At 48.6% G+C, this 16,705-nt stretch overlaps 1 protein-coding gene across 1 annotated transcript in view; it reads right to left on the bottom strand.

Annotated features, from left to right (window-relative positions):
* The window catches only part of KIFAP3 (kinesin associated protein 3), a 101,217-nt gene extending 85,525 nt beyond the window's left edge, over window positions 1-15,692 (bottom strand). The window contains 6 exon segments of the mRNA XM_055121488.1: window positions 841-982; window positions 2,129-2,184; window positions 3,865-4,019; window positions 9,273-9,315; window positions 9,318-9,403; window positions 15,448-15,692. Of these exon segments, the coding sequence (XP_054977463.1) occupies window positions 841-982; window positions 2,129-2,184; window positions 3,865-4,019; window positions 9,273-9,315; window positions 9,318-9,403; window positions 15,448-15,479 (514 nt within the window). The 5' untranslated portion in view covers window positions 15,480-15,692.
* Window positions 15,693-16,705: the final 1,013 nt, after the last annotated feature.

Below are 16,705 nucleotides of genomic sequence, written 5' to 3'. Positions count from 1 at the left end.
ATGATTTATTTATTATGCTCAGGGCTGATTCCTGAGCCTCTGGACTCAGAAATTACTCCTGGTGGTGCTCGGGGGTGGGGGGACCCTATGGGATGCTGGGAATCAAACCCGGGTCGGCCGCATGCAATGCCCTCCCCGCTGTGCTATCACTCCAGCCCCTCTCCCCCTACTTTTTTTTTAATCAGCATTTTTATTTTTTATATTTTTTGAAGCTTGATTGTCTTTTATTTTTTTATTTTATTTCTTTTTAAGTTTTTATTTTATTGAATCACCGTGAAAAAAATTACAAAGCTTTCAGGTTTAAGTCTCAGTCATATACGGATTAAACCCCCATCCCTTCACCAGTGCACATGTTCCACCACCAAGAACCCCAATATACCTCCCTCCCACCCACCCCCCAACTAAGTAGCTAATGATCTTCACTACTTTTTTTTTTTTTTTTTTTTTTTTGCTTTTTGGGTCACACCCAGCAATGCACAGGGGTCACTCCTGGCGGTGCTCAGGGGACCATATGGGATGCTGGGATTTGAACCCGGGTGGGCCGTGTGCAAGGCAAACACCCTACCCGCTGTGCTATCACTCCAGCCCCCAGATCTTCACTACTTTTTTTTTTTTTTTTTTTTTTTTTTTTTTTTTGCTTTTTGGGTCACACCTGGCGATGCACAGGGGTTACTCCTGGCTCTGCACTCAGGAATTTCCCCTGGCGGTGCTCAGGGGACCATATGGGATGCTGGGATTCGAACCCGGGTTGGCCGCGTGCAAGGCAAACGCCCTACCCGCTGTGCTATCACTCCAGCCCCCAGATCTTCACTACTTTTGATATTTATATACGAGCCTCACCGTTCAGTAGCAGTTCCTCCAAGTTATCGGGGTTTCGGGCCAGCTGCAGGATCAGAGCCGAGCCCCGAACCTTGTCGGGAATATCTTCGTAGAGTAACTCGATGTATTCATCCATGTCGTTAATGTTCGCCACCTCGTCGATCTGGAACAAAGGGAGAGCTCACGGTGTGCTTCTGACGGAAGAGGGGGTTGGCCAGCAGTACGCTGATCCTGTAATCGGGGGCCTGTCCTGTCCTCTGGACAGGTGGAAATCAGACTTATGCCAACCGCAGCTAAGACCTCTTTGAATACAATGGGTGAAGACGTGGGATGAAGAATAACTATTGGGAAACCCCCAGTTTTGTCTTCAATTAAGCTTTCTTCGTTTTCTTTTTTTCTTTTTGGCTTTTTGGGTCACACCTGGCGATGCATAGGGATTCCTCCTGGCTTATGCACTCAGGAATTACTCCTGGCAGTGCTTGGGGGACCCTATGGGATGCTGGGGATTGAACCCGGGTCGGCCACGTGCAAGGCAAACACCCTACCCGCTGTGCTATCGCTCCAGCCCCCTCATTTTGGCTTTTTGGGTCCCACCCGGCGATGCTCGGGGGTTCTTCCTGGCTCTACACTCAGGGATCACTCCTGGTGGTGCTCGGGAGACCGTATGGGATGCTGAGAATCGAACCCGGGTCGGCTGCGTGCAAGGCAAAAACCCTACCCTCTGTGCTATCGCTCCAGCCCCCTCTTTTTGGCCTTTTGGGTCACTCCCGGCGATGTTCGGGGGTTCTTCCTGGCTCTGCACTCAGGGATCACTCCTGCTGGTGCTCGGGGGACTCTATGGGATGCTGGGGATCGAACCTGGGTCAGTTGCATGCAAGACAGATGCCCTCCCCACTGTGCTATCGCTCCAGCCCCAAGATTTCTCTGTCTTCCATGAATATAATGTTTCTACCCATCTCAGGGGCTGGTGCGATAGCACAGCAGGTAGGGCGTTTGCCTCTCATGTGGCCGACCCATGTTCAATTCCTCCGCCCCTCTCGGAGAGCCCGGCAAGCTACCGAGAGTATTGCGCCCGCACGGCAGAGCCTGGCAAGCTCCCTGTGGCATATTCGACGTGCCAAACACAGTCACAATAAGTCTCACAATGAGAGGCGTAACTGGTGCCCGCTCGAACAAATAGATGAGCAACGGGATGACAGTGACCCATCTCAGATATGCTAAATTCAGTTTTCCAAAATTTCCATCTGCTCGTGTCTGTCTGAATCAATCACAGTGGTCAGAAAATGCCTGACAGGGTCTATCCACTTACCTCCATTCCTTCAAAAGGTGGTGGGTCTTTTGGCTTACTGGATTTTTCTTTCTTCTCTGTAAAAAAGAAAAGTTTTTCTTTTTTAAATAAGGAAACAAAAAAATTGGGATTTCTAGATCATTTTTATGTGTCTGAAGCTGAGTTTAACTCTAAACAGGGGTTTTTAGAAATGAACAGTTTATAAAATAATACTTTCCCCAGGGAATGTTTTTGTTGGTGGTGGTTTTTTTTGTTTGCTTTTTGGGTCACACCCGGTGAGGCTCAGGGGTTACTCCTGGCTCTGCACTCAAGAATCACCTGTGGTGGTGCTCAGGGGACCCTATGGGATGCTGGGAATCAAACCGGGGTCGGCCACATGCAAGGCAAACGCTCTCCCCGCTGTGCTATCGCTCCAGCCCCTGCTAATTTAATCTTCACTGTATCCAAAATGTGCTGGGTCAGACTGTGGGCCTTGATATACTGAATTACTTGATTAATGACATTTTTTTTTCCCTAACCAAAAAGGATCAAAAATGCTTTAAAGATCTGGCTCGAAAACCTAACCAACATATATATATTAGAATAATCCCATGGAGCATAAATTTTTTTTTATGTTCTAACTAGCAAATACGTCCTACAAATTAGCCCTAATTGTTTTCAGAGGCCATTCAACATACGGTTACGCTTTTTCCGCAGCTAGATTTTATCTCAGATTATTGACTACAATGGTGGTTTTTATTAAGCAAAGGGGAGAAAAAAAAGAGTTTAGGATAAAGAATCTCAGAAGCAATTAAAGAATACTATGTTTCTATCACCTACTGTGCAAAGTGAATATCCAGTTAAATATATATATATATGTATATATATCTTTTGGTATGTGGGGTCCTGGCTGGGGATTTGGAGGTGGGGTCCTGACGGGGTGGGAGATGGGATGGGGGTCAGAGGGCGGTGTTGGAGGTGTAGGGGGGGGTCAAACTCTGAGCACTGCTGGGCAGGATACATACCTCCCTTCCCCGCCACCCCCCCATTTCCCAGGTCCTCCCAATGAAACTGCTAAGAAAGAAAAATAAGTTCTGGGCTGCAGCGATAGCACAGTGGGGAGGCATTCGCCTTGCATGAGACCCCGGTTCGATTCCTGGCATCCCATACAGTCCCCTGAGCACCACCAGGAGTGATTCCTGAGTGCAGAGCCAGGAGTCAGCCCTGAGCCTCGCCGGGTGGGACCCAAAAAGCAACAAACAAACAAACAAATAAATAAATAATTTTTTAAAAAGCCAAGCGTGGGGTGGAGAGATCGCCCCCGATCACTCCTGGGCTAAGCAAATACTTTGGATTTATTTCTGAACGTACAAAGACAGGAAGGGTCTTCAGAGTTCTTTGGTTACAGGAGGGAAGGAAAAGAAGATTGCTTTTACCCTGACAATGAAGGGAGAAGGTTTTCACTAGTTTCCACATGATTTATTACCAATGCCTTTGCAGTTATATTAATTCGGCATTAGCGGACATCTGTTCTGTGTGTGTGTGCGCGTGTGTGTTTAACTCCTTATTTCAATGTATATTTAAACACAGGGCAAAAGAGAAACTAGCAATTCTGAATCCTGTGCAGCAGGATCCCAGAGTAAAGTGTGCAGGAAATCCAATGTACGTTTTCCCTCCTCATGCATTTCACAATGTTACTGGAATATCAAAAGCACAAAAGAGAAGCAAGTAACTGCTTCTGCAGGGGTCATCCTCCCGGGGGCTGGAATTCTCCTGACCTTTCCCCGAGAGCGAATCGCGGCGGTTCTGCAGGTAGTACAGTAGCTGCTCCACCTCGTTCAGCTTGGAGGGGTGAATGAGCTTACACTCCTCGACCACCTTGCGTGCCAGGGAGGTTATGTCGGTGTTGGCATTCAGGCTTTTCAGACGAATGCTGCAAGAAGAGCAGAATCCCCCAGATTAGGCTGTATCAAGTGATAAACAATCCGTCCTTTATGTAAACAATTGCAGAGGCCACTGTAAAATATTTTACCTGAATAGGTATTAAATGGGCTGGAGCAAGAACACAGAGGGGAGGGCATTTGCCTTGCATGCAGCCAGCCCAGGTTCGATTCCTCCATCCCTCTCGGAGAGCCCGGCAAGCTATCGAGAGTATCCCGCCCACATGGCAGAGCCTGGCAAGCTCCCTGTGGCATATTTGATATGCCAAAAACAGTCACAACAAAGTATCACAACGAAGTGTCACAATGGAGACATTACTGGTGCCCGCTGGAGCAAAATCGATGAACAATGGGACAACAGTGACAGTAACAGGTATTAAATATTAGGTTTAGGAAGAGTCAAAGCAATTATTTGAACTGGACAGTGGAACAAGAAAAATATAAATTTCACATGTGTCTTCCAGACTGGATACTATACTCAGAGATCTTGTTTAATTAATTTATGTACTTTTTAGCTTTTTGGGTGACACCCGGTGATGCACAGGGGTTACTCCTGGCTCATGCACTCAGGAATTACTCCTGGCTCATGCACTCAGGAATTACTCCTGGCTATGCTTGGGGGACCCTATGGGATGCTGGGAATCGAACCCGGGTCGGCTGCATGCAAGGCAAACGCCCTACTCACTGTGCTATCGCTCCAGCTCCAGAGATCTTGTTTTAAAGTCTTTCCCCTACAAATTTCCTTGACTGCAAAAGATGAAGGCCAGCTAGATAGGGCTCGAAGTTCTAGAACATATCTGCCGCATGCTTTCTGGATTACTCCTATAATCAGAAAACTAAAACCTTTACTAGGTAGGCTACTAATTAAGAACTACTGAGATACGAGAAACTCACAAATTTAGTTACTGATATTATTTTGGGGGCCAAAACTGTCAATAAAGGGAAACCGCAGAAAACGAGGGATCTTCTGAAGATGGACCCATGCTTTCATTTTTCAGAGGAGGAAATGAAACCCAGATCTTTTGGACGGGGACCAAGGCACTACTACAATCCAGTGACAGTTCTGTTTCATAACTATCTCAATTTATATGAAGGCCCCCTGTTCGAAAGTCCCCGCCCCCGCCCCCAGATGCTGCCATTGATAAGACCTCTTGAGCTCTCAATAAACCACATTTTCCTGGCGAGTCCCCTAGGGTTCCTCTCCAAATCTCACGTGGTGAGAGTGGAATATGTCACAGGATGAGTGGCTTGAGCGTTTTTCTGTCCTTGTGTCTAAATCCCCTTACTCGAATCCCGTTCAGGTAGGACCTCTTCCCGGGAGCTGAACCCCCTGGTCTAGGAAGCCTGTAGCTTTTCCAAGCAACAAACAGCCACATACTCATTTAATTCTCATCGGGTGAGGCTCCTGTCTGCATTCTGAAATGTGTTCTGCGTGAGGTTCTAGAAGTTTCCAAATGGTTTCTGCTAACGGGCAGGTCTTTCACACGTGTTTGACATGTCTGAAATGCAGGCAGTGATCACAAAATGGACCAACAGAACCAAGAGTGAAAGCAAACGAGACTGCAGGGTGTGTGTGTGTGTGTGTGTGTGTGTGTGTGTGTGTGTGTGTGTGTGTGTGTTGTGACTTAGAACCTGAAACGCAGGCAGTGATCACAAAACAAACCAACAGAACCAAGAGACCAAGAGCGAGAGAGCGAACAAGACTGCAGGGGTGTGTGTGTGTGTGTGTGGTGTGTGTTGTGTGTTGTGATTTAGAACCTGGAGCATGAATGTGTCTGCACACAGCGGGTGTGTGTGTGTGTGTGTGTGTGTGTGTGTGTGTGTATGTGTGTTGTGATTTAGAACCTGAAACGCAGGCAGTGATCACAAAACGAACCAACAGAACCAAGAGACCAAGAGCGAGAACGAACAAGACTGCAGGGGTGTGTGTGTGTGTGCGTGCGTGCGTGTGTGTGTGTGTGTGTGTGTGTTGTGTGTTGTGATTTAGAACCTGGAGCGAGAATGTGTTTGCACACAGCAGGCGTTTGTCATCCTGGGTGTGGGGGGCATCAGAATCACTCTGAATGGACCCTTTGCAATTTAGACTTAGCTCCTCTTGGAGCTGAAGAGTAGGACAGGGGGGAGGGTGCTTGCCTTGCACGCGCCGGACCTGGGTTCCATGCCCGGCATCCCCATGTGGTCCCTGACAGCCAGGAGCCAGCCCTGAGCACAACCAGATATGGCCACCCCCACCCCTCAAAATATATATATATACATATAAGGAGTCTCTTGCCCGCACGCCTGGCTGTCTTCCCAGGGGCCCCTCGGAGGGGATGGGCTCCAGCTTCCCTCCCCACCCCAAGCAGAGCTCCCGGCGGTCGAAGACCACTGGAACCTAGCTACAGCCATGCTGGAGGCCCCTCTCTACACATTCGGACAGGCCTCATGCATGAAGTGCCGGCAGAGGAACCCAGGTGTGTGTAATCCCATCAACAGCCAACATCCAGAGAGACTTAAAAGCAAGCTCTCAGAAGAAATTTTTAACCTACTTCTCCCTTTGGGAGAAACTGGCAATCCTCTGAGAGTTTCCTGCCCACATGGGACAGCCTTGCAAGCTTCCCATGGTGTATTCATATGCTAAATCCAGTAACAAGCTGGATCTCATTCCCCTGACCCTGAAGAGCCCCCAGTGCAACATCATTGGGAGGGCCGAGTCGAGATGGACTTCTAAGATCTCAGGGAAAGGACGAAATGAGATGTTACTGAGCCCACCCGAGAAATCAGTGATTAACGGATTTTCGTGATTTGTTTTTTATATATATATATACATATACATACATACATATATATACATATACATACATATATATATATATACATATATATATATATACCCTCTGCAGCAGGGCTGAAAATAGGGCTGGCACACAGCGGGAAATGCTGGCAGCAGCTGGGCCTTGAACCACAGGTGCCACCAGCACCTTTTCCGTTACTACACGTCTTGTGGCGTGTACCCGGGGAGAGTGTCACGCCTGTGTTCTCACAACCCTGCCACCAACATACTCCAAACATTCAGAATGTCCTGAAAGTCTCGATACCTGCTGTTTTTTTCAAACCATTCCCAAACTGCTTTCAAAACTGCCCTCCTTCCTTTTTTCTTTTTTAAAGCTTTGAATAAGTTATACATAAATGATTATTTGACTATAACATACATCACACATCTTTTTTAACTTGGCATTATCAATCTTAAATGTTGGGGAACTACGGAGTAATGATCATTTTGACTGTCTGATTTTGCAGGGTTATTAGACAATCATTGAATTCGATGCCTTCTATTCTTTTTGTAGTGGAAAGGTTATGAGACTAAGAGAGTGACCCTGGGAGATGAGGTGGCGGGGGAGAAGGAAGGGGGAGAGAGGAGGGAGGGGAGAGAGGAGGGAGAGGAGAGAGGAGAGAACGAGAGAGGGAGAGAGAGAGGGGAGGAGAGAGAGGGGAGGAGAGAGGGGGACAAAGAGAGAGAGAGAGGGAGAGAGAGGGGAGAGAGAGGGGAGAGAGAGGGGAGAGAGAGGGGAGAGAGAGGGGAGAGAGGGGAGAAAGAGGAGAGAGATGGGAGAGAGAGAGGGGAGAGAGAGAAACAAAGAGAGGGAGAGAGGGAAGAGAGAGGAGAGAGAATAGAGAGAGGTGAGAGAGGAGAGAGGGAGAAAGGAGAGAGATGATAGGGAAAAGAGAGAGGGAGAGAGAGGGGAAAGAGAGAGGAGAAGAGAGGGAGAAAGGAAGAGAGAGGGAGAGAGGGAAAGAGAGAGGAGAGAGAAACAGGGAAGAGGGGGAGAGAGAGGAGAGGAAGTGGGGAGAGGGAGAGAGAGAGAAGAGAGTGGTGAGAGAGGGAGAGAGAAAGAGAAAGGAGAGGGGGAGAGAGGGAGAAAGGAGAGATGAGAGACAGGAAAAGAGAGGGAGAGAGGAAGAGAGGGAGAGAGGGAAAGAGAGAGGAGAGAGAAACAGGGAAGAAGGGGAGAGAGGAGAGGAAGAGGGGAGAGGCAGAGAGAGGAGAGGGGTGAGAGAGGGAGAGAGAAAGAGAAAGGAGGGAGAGAGAGGGAGAAAGGAGAGAGGGAAAGAGAGAAGAGAGAAACAGGGAAGAGAGGGGGAGAGAAAGGAGAGGAAGAGGGAGAGAGAGGGTGAGAAAGAGGAGAGGGGAGAGAGGGAGGAGAGAGGGGGAGAGAGAGAGAGAGAAAAGGGGAGAGAGAGCGAGGAAAGAGGAGGGGGGAGAGAGGGGGGAGAGAGAGAAGAGAGGAGAGGGAGGGAGAGAGAGTGAGGAGAGAGGAGAGAGGGGGAGAGAGAGCGCAGGAGGGAAGGGCCGCTTTGCCTTGGGGTCTATCCCTGAGGCTGCTGCTGATCCCGCAATACTGCCAGGGCCGCTGGCCACATCTGAATCCCTGCCCCTACAAGTGATGTCAGCCCTTCTCTACCTCCATGGAACTATAGAGAGAGAGAGCAAGATCATCACCCCACAACCACAGACTCGATTAAAAAAAGGCCAGTTCCCAGGGGGACCCTGCAAGCAGAGCAGAGCAGGAGGGGAAGCAGGCAGGATGCAGGGGAATATTTCACTGCACCAAACAGGGCGTCTGCTGTTATTACCAACACCTTCCAGAGGGCGCAAGATTTTGTTTTTTGTCTGGGGGCCACATGCAGTGATGCTCAGGGGTTCCTCCTGGCTCTGCACTCAGGAATCACTCCTAGTGGTGTTCAGGGGACCCTAGCGGATGCCTGGATCCAACTGGGGTCGGATGTGTGCAAGGCGTGCATCCCTCCCCACTATCTTATCACTCCAGCCTTGAGGGTGGAATTTTTGAGGAATAAGCCCCATTTGGGAATTCTGGAACTCAAACCAGTTTCCAAAAAGCCGGAGAGAAAGGAGAGGACAATGTTCCCTACCAGAAAGATTTCTTCAGTGAAGCTAAAAAGCCCCAAGCACACATACATCTCTCATCACTGATTTCACAAGTTGCAGTTACTCTCTGTATTCTTCACAACCTTTCACTACGTGGAAAAATCACAACGGAAGTTTGCAGTATACTCCCCCAGCCCCACTTTCTCTGTAATCAATACAATCCACGTTTCTGTTTTAACAGCCTCTGCTTCGCTCAGATGAAACATGCCTAAGAATTCCACAATCGTCTATCATCTACGTGAAATAAATACATCAGATTTCTGCAAAGCCCGTGCAAGGGTCACAGCTTGAAAAGCGCACACCGGTGCAGAAAACTCACATTTTCTGACATTCTTTTCGTTCGCCCAGCATGGGGTCCCCGTCTCTCCAAGAATGGTCGCTTCCACTTCATACTGGACAATGAGCGCTTTCTCCGATGGATGGACATCGATATTCCCTCCCTTCACCTTCCTGCAGAACAGAAGAAAATAGGCAGGGCCAGAGAAATCAGAATACAACATCTCAGGATCTTCTTTCTCCCTTCCTTCCCTCCCTCCCTTTCCTCCCTCCCTTCTTCCTTCCTTCCTTCCTTCCTTCCTTCCTTCCTTCCTTCCTTCCTTCCTTCCTTCCTTCCTTCCTTCTTTCCTTCCTTTCCATTCTTCCTTCTTTACCTTTCTTCCTTCCTTTCTTCTCTTCCTTCCCTCCCTCCATTTCTTCCTTCCTTCCTTTCCATTCTTCCTTCTTTACCTTTCTTCCTTCTTTACCTTTCTTCCTTCCTTCTCTCCCTTCCTCCCTTCCTTCCTTCCTTCCTTCCTTCCTTCCTTCCTTCCCTCCCTTCCTTCCTTTCTTCTCTTCCTTCCCTTCCTTCCTTCCTTCCTCCATTCCTTCCCTCCCTCAATTTTTTCTATTTTCTTTCTTTCTTTCTTCTTCTTTCTTTCTTTCTTTCTTTCTTTCTTTCTTTCTTTCTTTCTTTCTTTCTTTCTTTCTTCTTTCTCTCTTTCTTTCTCTTTCTTTCTTTCTTTTCTTTCTTTCTCTCTTTCTCTTTCTCTCTCTCTTTCTCTTTCTTTTCTTTCTCTCTCCTTCCTTCCTATCTTCCTTCTTTCTTTCTTCCTTCCTTCCTTCCTTCCTTCCTTCCTTCCTTCCTTCCTTCCTTCCTTCCTTCTTTTCTTTCTTTCTTTCTTTCTTTCTTTCTTTCTTTCTTTCTTTCTTTCTTTCTTCTTTCTTTCTTTCTCTTCTTTCTTTCTCTTCTTTCTTGTCTTTCTTATCTCGTTCCTAGTTCCAGGAACATGTGGGTTGGATTAAAACATGCATTTAAATCAGACTGACTCTCAACTTGGGCCAAGAAAGAAAATTTTTCTCCAACTCTGTACTATATGTATCAATTCTCAGTCTTGTAGAAAAGTACCTTTTTGAACTCAACTATGAGGCCAGATTCGTGACAGGCATACCAGTACCACAGCCAGATAATCTGTCTGGTGAAAGGGTCCCTGTTTGCCTGATGTCTGGGGGAGGGACATGTGCTAGGGAGGTGCAGAACAGGGGACTTGCACCTTAATGCTCAGAAACCCCCTTTTTAGTATATTAAGAAGTGTTACTTTTATTATGAGGGCTGGAGCGATAGCACAGCAGTTGGGCGTTCACCTTTCACATGGCTGACCCGTGTTCGACTCCTCGGTCCCTCTCGGAGAGGCCGGTAAGCTACCAAGAGTATCGTGCCCGCACGGCAGAGCCTGGCAAGCTCCCCGTGGCGTATTGGATATGCCAAACACAGTAGCAAATAAGTCTCACAATGAGAGACGTTACTGGTGCCCGCTCAAACAAATCGATGAGCAACGGGATGACAGTGACAGTGACTTTTATTATGAGAGCAAAGGCCAATTTTTAAGCGAAACTATAGGATTATTCAATTTAGATTAAAATTTTTAAAAATGCTATACAGGGGCTGGAGAGATAGCACAGCGGGTAGGGCGTTTGCCTTGCACGCGGCCGACCCGGGTTCAAATCCAGCATCCCATATGGTCCCCTGAGCACGGCCAGGGGTAATTCCTGAGTGCAGAGCCAGGAGTAACCCCTGTGCATCGCCAGGTGTGACCCAAAAAGCAAAAAAAAAAAAAAAATGCGATACAGTTGCACATATGATTTGTTACATTCAATATTCCAACAACAAATCCCACCCCCATCACACCTTCCCACCACCATTATTTCCAATTTTCCCAATCACCACCCCAGCCTGCCCCAATAGTAGACCCTAAATAATTTACTTGTTATGAAAATTTTGCTAAAAACAATCAAAGAAGGGATCCTTAGGAACAAAGAGTCTGAAGATTTTTGTATCTCACCCTGGTGCCATTAAGCCCTGGTGGAAGAGATTATTATTATGTTGTTTATAGGACTGGAGCAATAGCACAGCAGGTAGGGCATTTGCCTTGCACGTGGCCGACCCGGGTTCGATTCCTCCGTCCCTCTCGCAAGCAACAAGGTATCCCACCTACACAGCAGAGCCTGGCGTATTCGATATGCCAAAAACAGTAACAACAAGTCTCACAATGGAGACGTTACTGGTACCCGCTCGAGCAAATCCATGAACAACGGGATGACATTAATTAAATTATTAATGTTTTGCTTTTGGGGTCACACTTGGCGATGCTCATGGGTTCCTCCTGGCTCTGCACTCAGGAATCACTCCCGGCAGTGCTCGGGGGACCCTATGGGATGCCGGGATTGAATTGAGCCTGGGTTGGCCACATGCAAGGCCAACGCCCTCCCCACTGTGCTATTGCTCTGGCTCCTGTTGATCTCTTTTGAGATTTTTTTTTTTTTTGGCTTTTTGGGTCACACCCAGAGATGCACAGGGGTTACTCCTGGCTCATGCACTCTGGAATTACTCTTGGTGGTGCTTGGGGGACCATATGGGATGCTGGGAATCAAACCCGAGTCGGTGGCGTGCAAGGCAAATGCCCTCCCCGCTATGCTATTGCTCCAGCCCCTCTTTTGAGATTTCTTTAGGAGTCTTTGGATCATGGCCAGGTCATAAGCTTATATGGCGTCAGTTCCCGGGCCTGACCACCAATGCTCAGCCCTTTCACCCCTCCACCCAGTCTTCCCTGGGAGAAGGGCGTGACTGGACTAAAAGCTACTTTCAGAAAGATTACGGGGGGGGGGGGTGCTGGAGTGACAGCACAGCGGGTAGGGCATTTGCAGTGCATGTGGCCAACCCAGGTTGGATCCCCAGCATCCTATATGGTCCCCCGAGGACCGCCAGGAGTAATTCCTGAGTACATGAGCCAGGAGGAACCCCTGAGCATTGCCGGGTGGGACCCAAAAAGAAAAAAAAAAAAGAGAAAGATTTCTGTACTATTTCGAAGAGATAGTACAGGTATGGGGTTTTCCTTGCATCCTGCCGACTCCAGTTCAAATTCTGGCCATCTCAGACGGACCATAAGCACAGCCAGGGGTCACTCCTGAGCACAGAGGTAGGCATAGACCCCCCCCACCACTAAACTGCAAATTCCTTATCTGATAAGACCCCAGTATTGAAAACATCCCAACAACAACAACAGCAGCAAATGAGCAAAAACAAAGCACCGGAAAAGAGAGACTAATGTTACTAGTAACCATGTATCACTGTAGCACTGTCATCCAGTATTTGCTCCAGCGGGCAACAGTGACGTCTCCATGGTGAGACTTGTTGTGACTGTTTCTGGCATATCCAATATGCCACGGGGAGCTTGCCAGGCTCTGCCATGCAGGCGGGAGACTCTCGGTAGCTTGCCGGGCTCTCCGAGAGGAGGTTACTAGTAACCAGGGAATGTAAATAAAACCACAATCAACTTCCTCTTCACACACAACAGAAGGGCCAAAATTGGTACTCTGGTAGCAGTTATAGTGTGGCAACCTGTACTTTTGAAAGGGCTTGAAATTGCAGCTTTAAAGCATAGAGCTATGTAAACTTACAGGACTGCAATAAAAAAACAAACAAACAGAACCCCCAGAAGATAAGTGTTGGTGAGCATGTAGAAAACTTAAAACACTCATCCACCACTGGTGTGCATTTTAAAAAATGCTAGGCTTCTTGGTGGTGGAATATGTGCACTGGTGAAGGGATGGGTGTTCGAACATTATGTAACTGAGACTCATGCCTGGAAGCTTTGTAACTTTCCATATGGTGATTCAATAAAAAATAAAAAAATTAATAAAAATTAAAAAAATAAAATAAAATAAAATGCTAGGCACCAAAAATCATAGTCCGCGATAACGTGGAATAGAGTTATCCTATGACTCAGAAGCGACTGGGTGTAGATCAAAAGTAAAAACTGGTGCTCACAATGGAATACTATGCAGCTGTTAGGAAAGATGAAGTCATGAAATTTGCTTCTAAGTGGATGGACATGGAGAGTATCATGCTAAGTGAAATGAGTCAGAAAGAGAGGGACAGACACAGAAGGACTGCACTCATTTGTGGAATATAAAGTAACATAATACGAGACTGACACCCAAGGGCAGTAGAGACAAGGGCCAGGAAGAATGCTCCATGGTTGGCAGCCTGCCTCATGAGCTGGGGGAGAAGGCAGCTGAGATGGAGAAGGGGTCACTAAATCAATAACGGTTGGAGGGATCATTCGGGATGGGAGATGTGTGCTGAAAATAGATAAAAGACCAAACGTGATGGCCTCTCTGTATCTGGATTGCAAACCATAATGCCCAAAAGTAGAGAGTGTAAAAGGAAAATTGTCTGCCATAGAGGCAGGGGGAGGGGTGGGGTGGGAGGGGTAGGGATCCTGGGGATATTGGTGGTGGAAAATGTACACATGTGAGGGATGGCTGTTTCCATCATCGTAGGACTGAAACGCAATCATGAAAGCTTTGGAACTATCTTACAGTGATTCAATAAAAAAAAAAATTATCCTGGAGAAATAAAAAAGTATAGTCGAAATGACATCTGCACTTATATGTTTATCACGGCACTGTTTACAATAGCCAGAATCTGGAAAAAACTCGAGTGCCCAAGAACAGATGTCTGTTAAAGAAACTTTGGTACATCTACACAATGGAATACTATGCAGCTGTTAGAAAAGATGAAGTCATGAACTTTGCATATAAGTGGATCAACATGGAAAGTATCACGCTAAGTGAAATGAGCCAGAAAGAGAGGGACTGACATAGAAAGATTGCACTCATCTGTGGAATATAAAATAACAGTAGGAGACTAATACCCAAGAATATATATATAATACCAGGAGGTTGGCTCCATAGCTTGGAGGTGGCCTTACACGCTGGGGGAAAGTCATCCCTGATAGAGAAGGGAACACCAAGTAAAATGTGATTGGAAATCCAGAGGGGGGAGGGAGATGTGTGCTGAAAGTAGACTAGAGACTGAACACGATGGCCACTCAATACCCCTACTGCCAACCACAACACCCAAAAGGAGAGAGAGAGAGAGAGAACAAACTGAAATGCCCTGCCACAGAGGCAGGGTGGGTGTGGGGGGGAATGGGATTCGGGGGTGGAAGGGATACTGGGTTCATGGGTGGTGGAGAATGGGACACTGGTGGAGGGATGGGCTCTCGAACATTGCATAAGGGAAAAACAAGCACGAAAATGTGTGAGTCTGTAACTGTACCCTCACTGTGACTCACTAATTAAAAAATAAATAAAATTTTAAAAATGAATTAAAAAGAAACAAAGTGCTCAGTCATAAACAAGCAGGGAAATATTCACAGCCATCGTATCCACAATGGTCACTGGATGGGAACAACCTGAGCAACCCAAATCTCATCACCAACAGAGAAACAAATCGTGCTACTGGATTAGCACTCTGCTTTCAAAGGGGCCTGAGGCAGAATGCAAGGGTGAGGGCGCAGGCCCAGTTCCAAACCCAGTTCCATCCCTGGGGCCAGAGGGTTCTCATGGGCATCAAGGGTGTAACCCGGGTGGCTAAGGGTGCATATCCTGAGCCCATCCCTCACTGGAACCCTTTGCCTGTCAAAATCAGGGACTAAAGCACTGATGGATGCTAAAACATGGACGAACGTAAGAAATTACACTGAAACTCCCCTTCCCAGGGGTACAGAACCAAGCAGACAACGTGCAGGTGCTATTTATTGAATGTCATCAAGGCCAAACCTGACCAACTCATAGCAAAACAAACAAAAAAGCAGGAAAGGCCGGCTTCCCCTGCTAGGGATCCAAGAGATACACTGTAAACATTCACGAATGTCACCGGATGCTTGCTTAGGGACCCAGAGGCCTGAGTGATGGCTACAATGTAACCACGGGTGCAAATTAAGAGATGGAAACTGTTGCAAAAGGAAGATACTGCAAGCGAGATCAAAGGATCACCTGTCAGTGCAGAAACCAGAGCGTTGAACCTTGCAACCCCTAGGACGCCCCCCGTTAGCCCTCCCACCCCCGAGGCCCCTCCCCACCGCCTCCCTCCCCGCCCACCCCCCGCTGGGGCCGGTCTCAGCCCCGGGAGAGGTTCTGGGGGTGCAACCCGGGGCTCGGGTCGTCGTCACCTTTTCAGGTACCGGGCGTCCTCCCCTTGCATAGCGGCGGCGGCGGGGCGGGGGGCTGAGGGGGGTGCAGAGAGAGGCCCGCGGGGCTCTGTCGGGGGCCCTGCCCACGCCCCGAGGCCGTGACAGTCCCGAGGCCTGCAGAGGCGGGGCGCGGCGCTGCGGTTACCACGGTGAGGCGGCGGCGGCTCCGCCCCCAGCTGCGGCCGCCCCGGGAGCCGCCGCGGCCGGCCCCGCCCCCGCCCCCACGGCGCCCTGCGCGCGCGCTGCGGCCACGCCCTTTCCCGGGGAGGCGCCTGCGCGCGCGCCGCGGCCCCGCCCACTCCCCGGGAGGCGCAGGCTCAGTGCGCGCGGGCGGGACTAATCTGGCGCTGCGGCGGAAGTCAGCGGGAAAGATTTGGCGCCACCTCCGGGAAGGCGTGTGCTTTAAGGCTCCATCAGGCTGCCGGGGCATAGTTAGGACTCCACCGGCCATGGGCAGCACCAAAGTGGTCCATTTTTTTAAAGATGACTCAGAACCCCTGCTCCTCAGTGATGTAGGCACGTGGGTAGATAGGGAAACCCTCCCACCCCACCCCTGCAGGCGAAGGCAATGAATTTCTTGGGAAATCATAGGATCAGTAGCCCTGATGTTGCAAAAAAGCCAATTTTGCAGAAACAGGAACTAAGGCCTGATAAGACTCTCACCTGGGGCCAGGAGCAGACCCAGAGAAGGCTGGATCCCAGCTCCAAGAGAAGAGCCAGCAGGAACAAAAGGCCAGGAAAGGAATTTCAAATACCCTCGACCTCCATGTCCAAAATACTATCCCCCTTAGCAAGGGACTTTTTCCTCCTTTTTTTTTTTTTTTTGCTTTTTGGGTCACACCCGGCAATGCACAGGGGTTACCTCCTGGCTTTGCACTCAGGAGTTACTCCTGGCGGTGCTCAGGGGACCCTATGGGATGCTGAGAATCGAACCCGGGTCGGCCGCGTGCAAGGCAAACGCCCTACCCGCTGTACTATCGCTCCACCCCCTCCTCCTTCTTGAGATGGGGACTTTCAAGCTTTCCTGTCTAATGCTGGGGTGTGTGTAGGGCTCTCTCTCTGCCCTGGGAGAAGCCCAGATTCTCTCTTGAGTGTGTTACTCTCTCACTTTCTCTCCCTCCTTCCACTTCTTAAAAGCCTCCAAATAAAATCTGCCTTACTTCTCTGCTGAGTTACTCCCAAAGTTCTTTTCTGCGAGGCAAGACAAGAAACCAGTAACCCTGTGTCCTGGGGTGGC

Source organism: Sorex araneus, chromosome X, assembly GCF_027595985.1.
Source record: "Sorex araneus isolate mSorAra2 chromosome X, mSorAra2.pri, whole genome shotgun sequence".
Taxonomy (NCBI): domain Eukaryota; kingdom Metazoa; phylum Chordata; class Mammalia; order Eulipotyphla; family Soricidae; genus Sorex; species Sorex araneus.
This window is presented reverse-complemented; position numbering and strand designations above follow the sequence as displayed.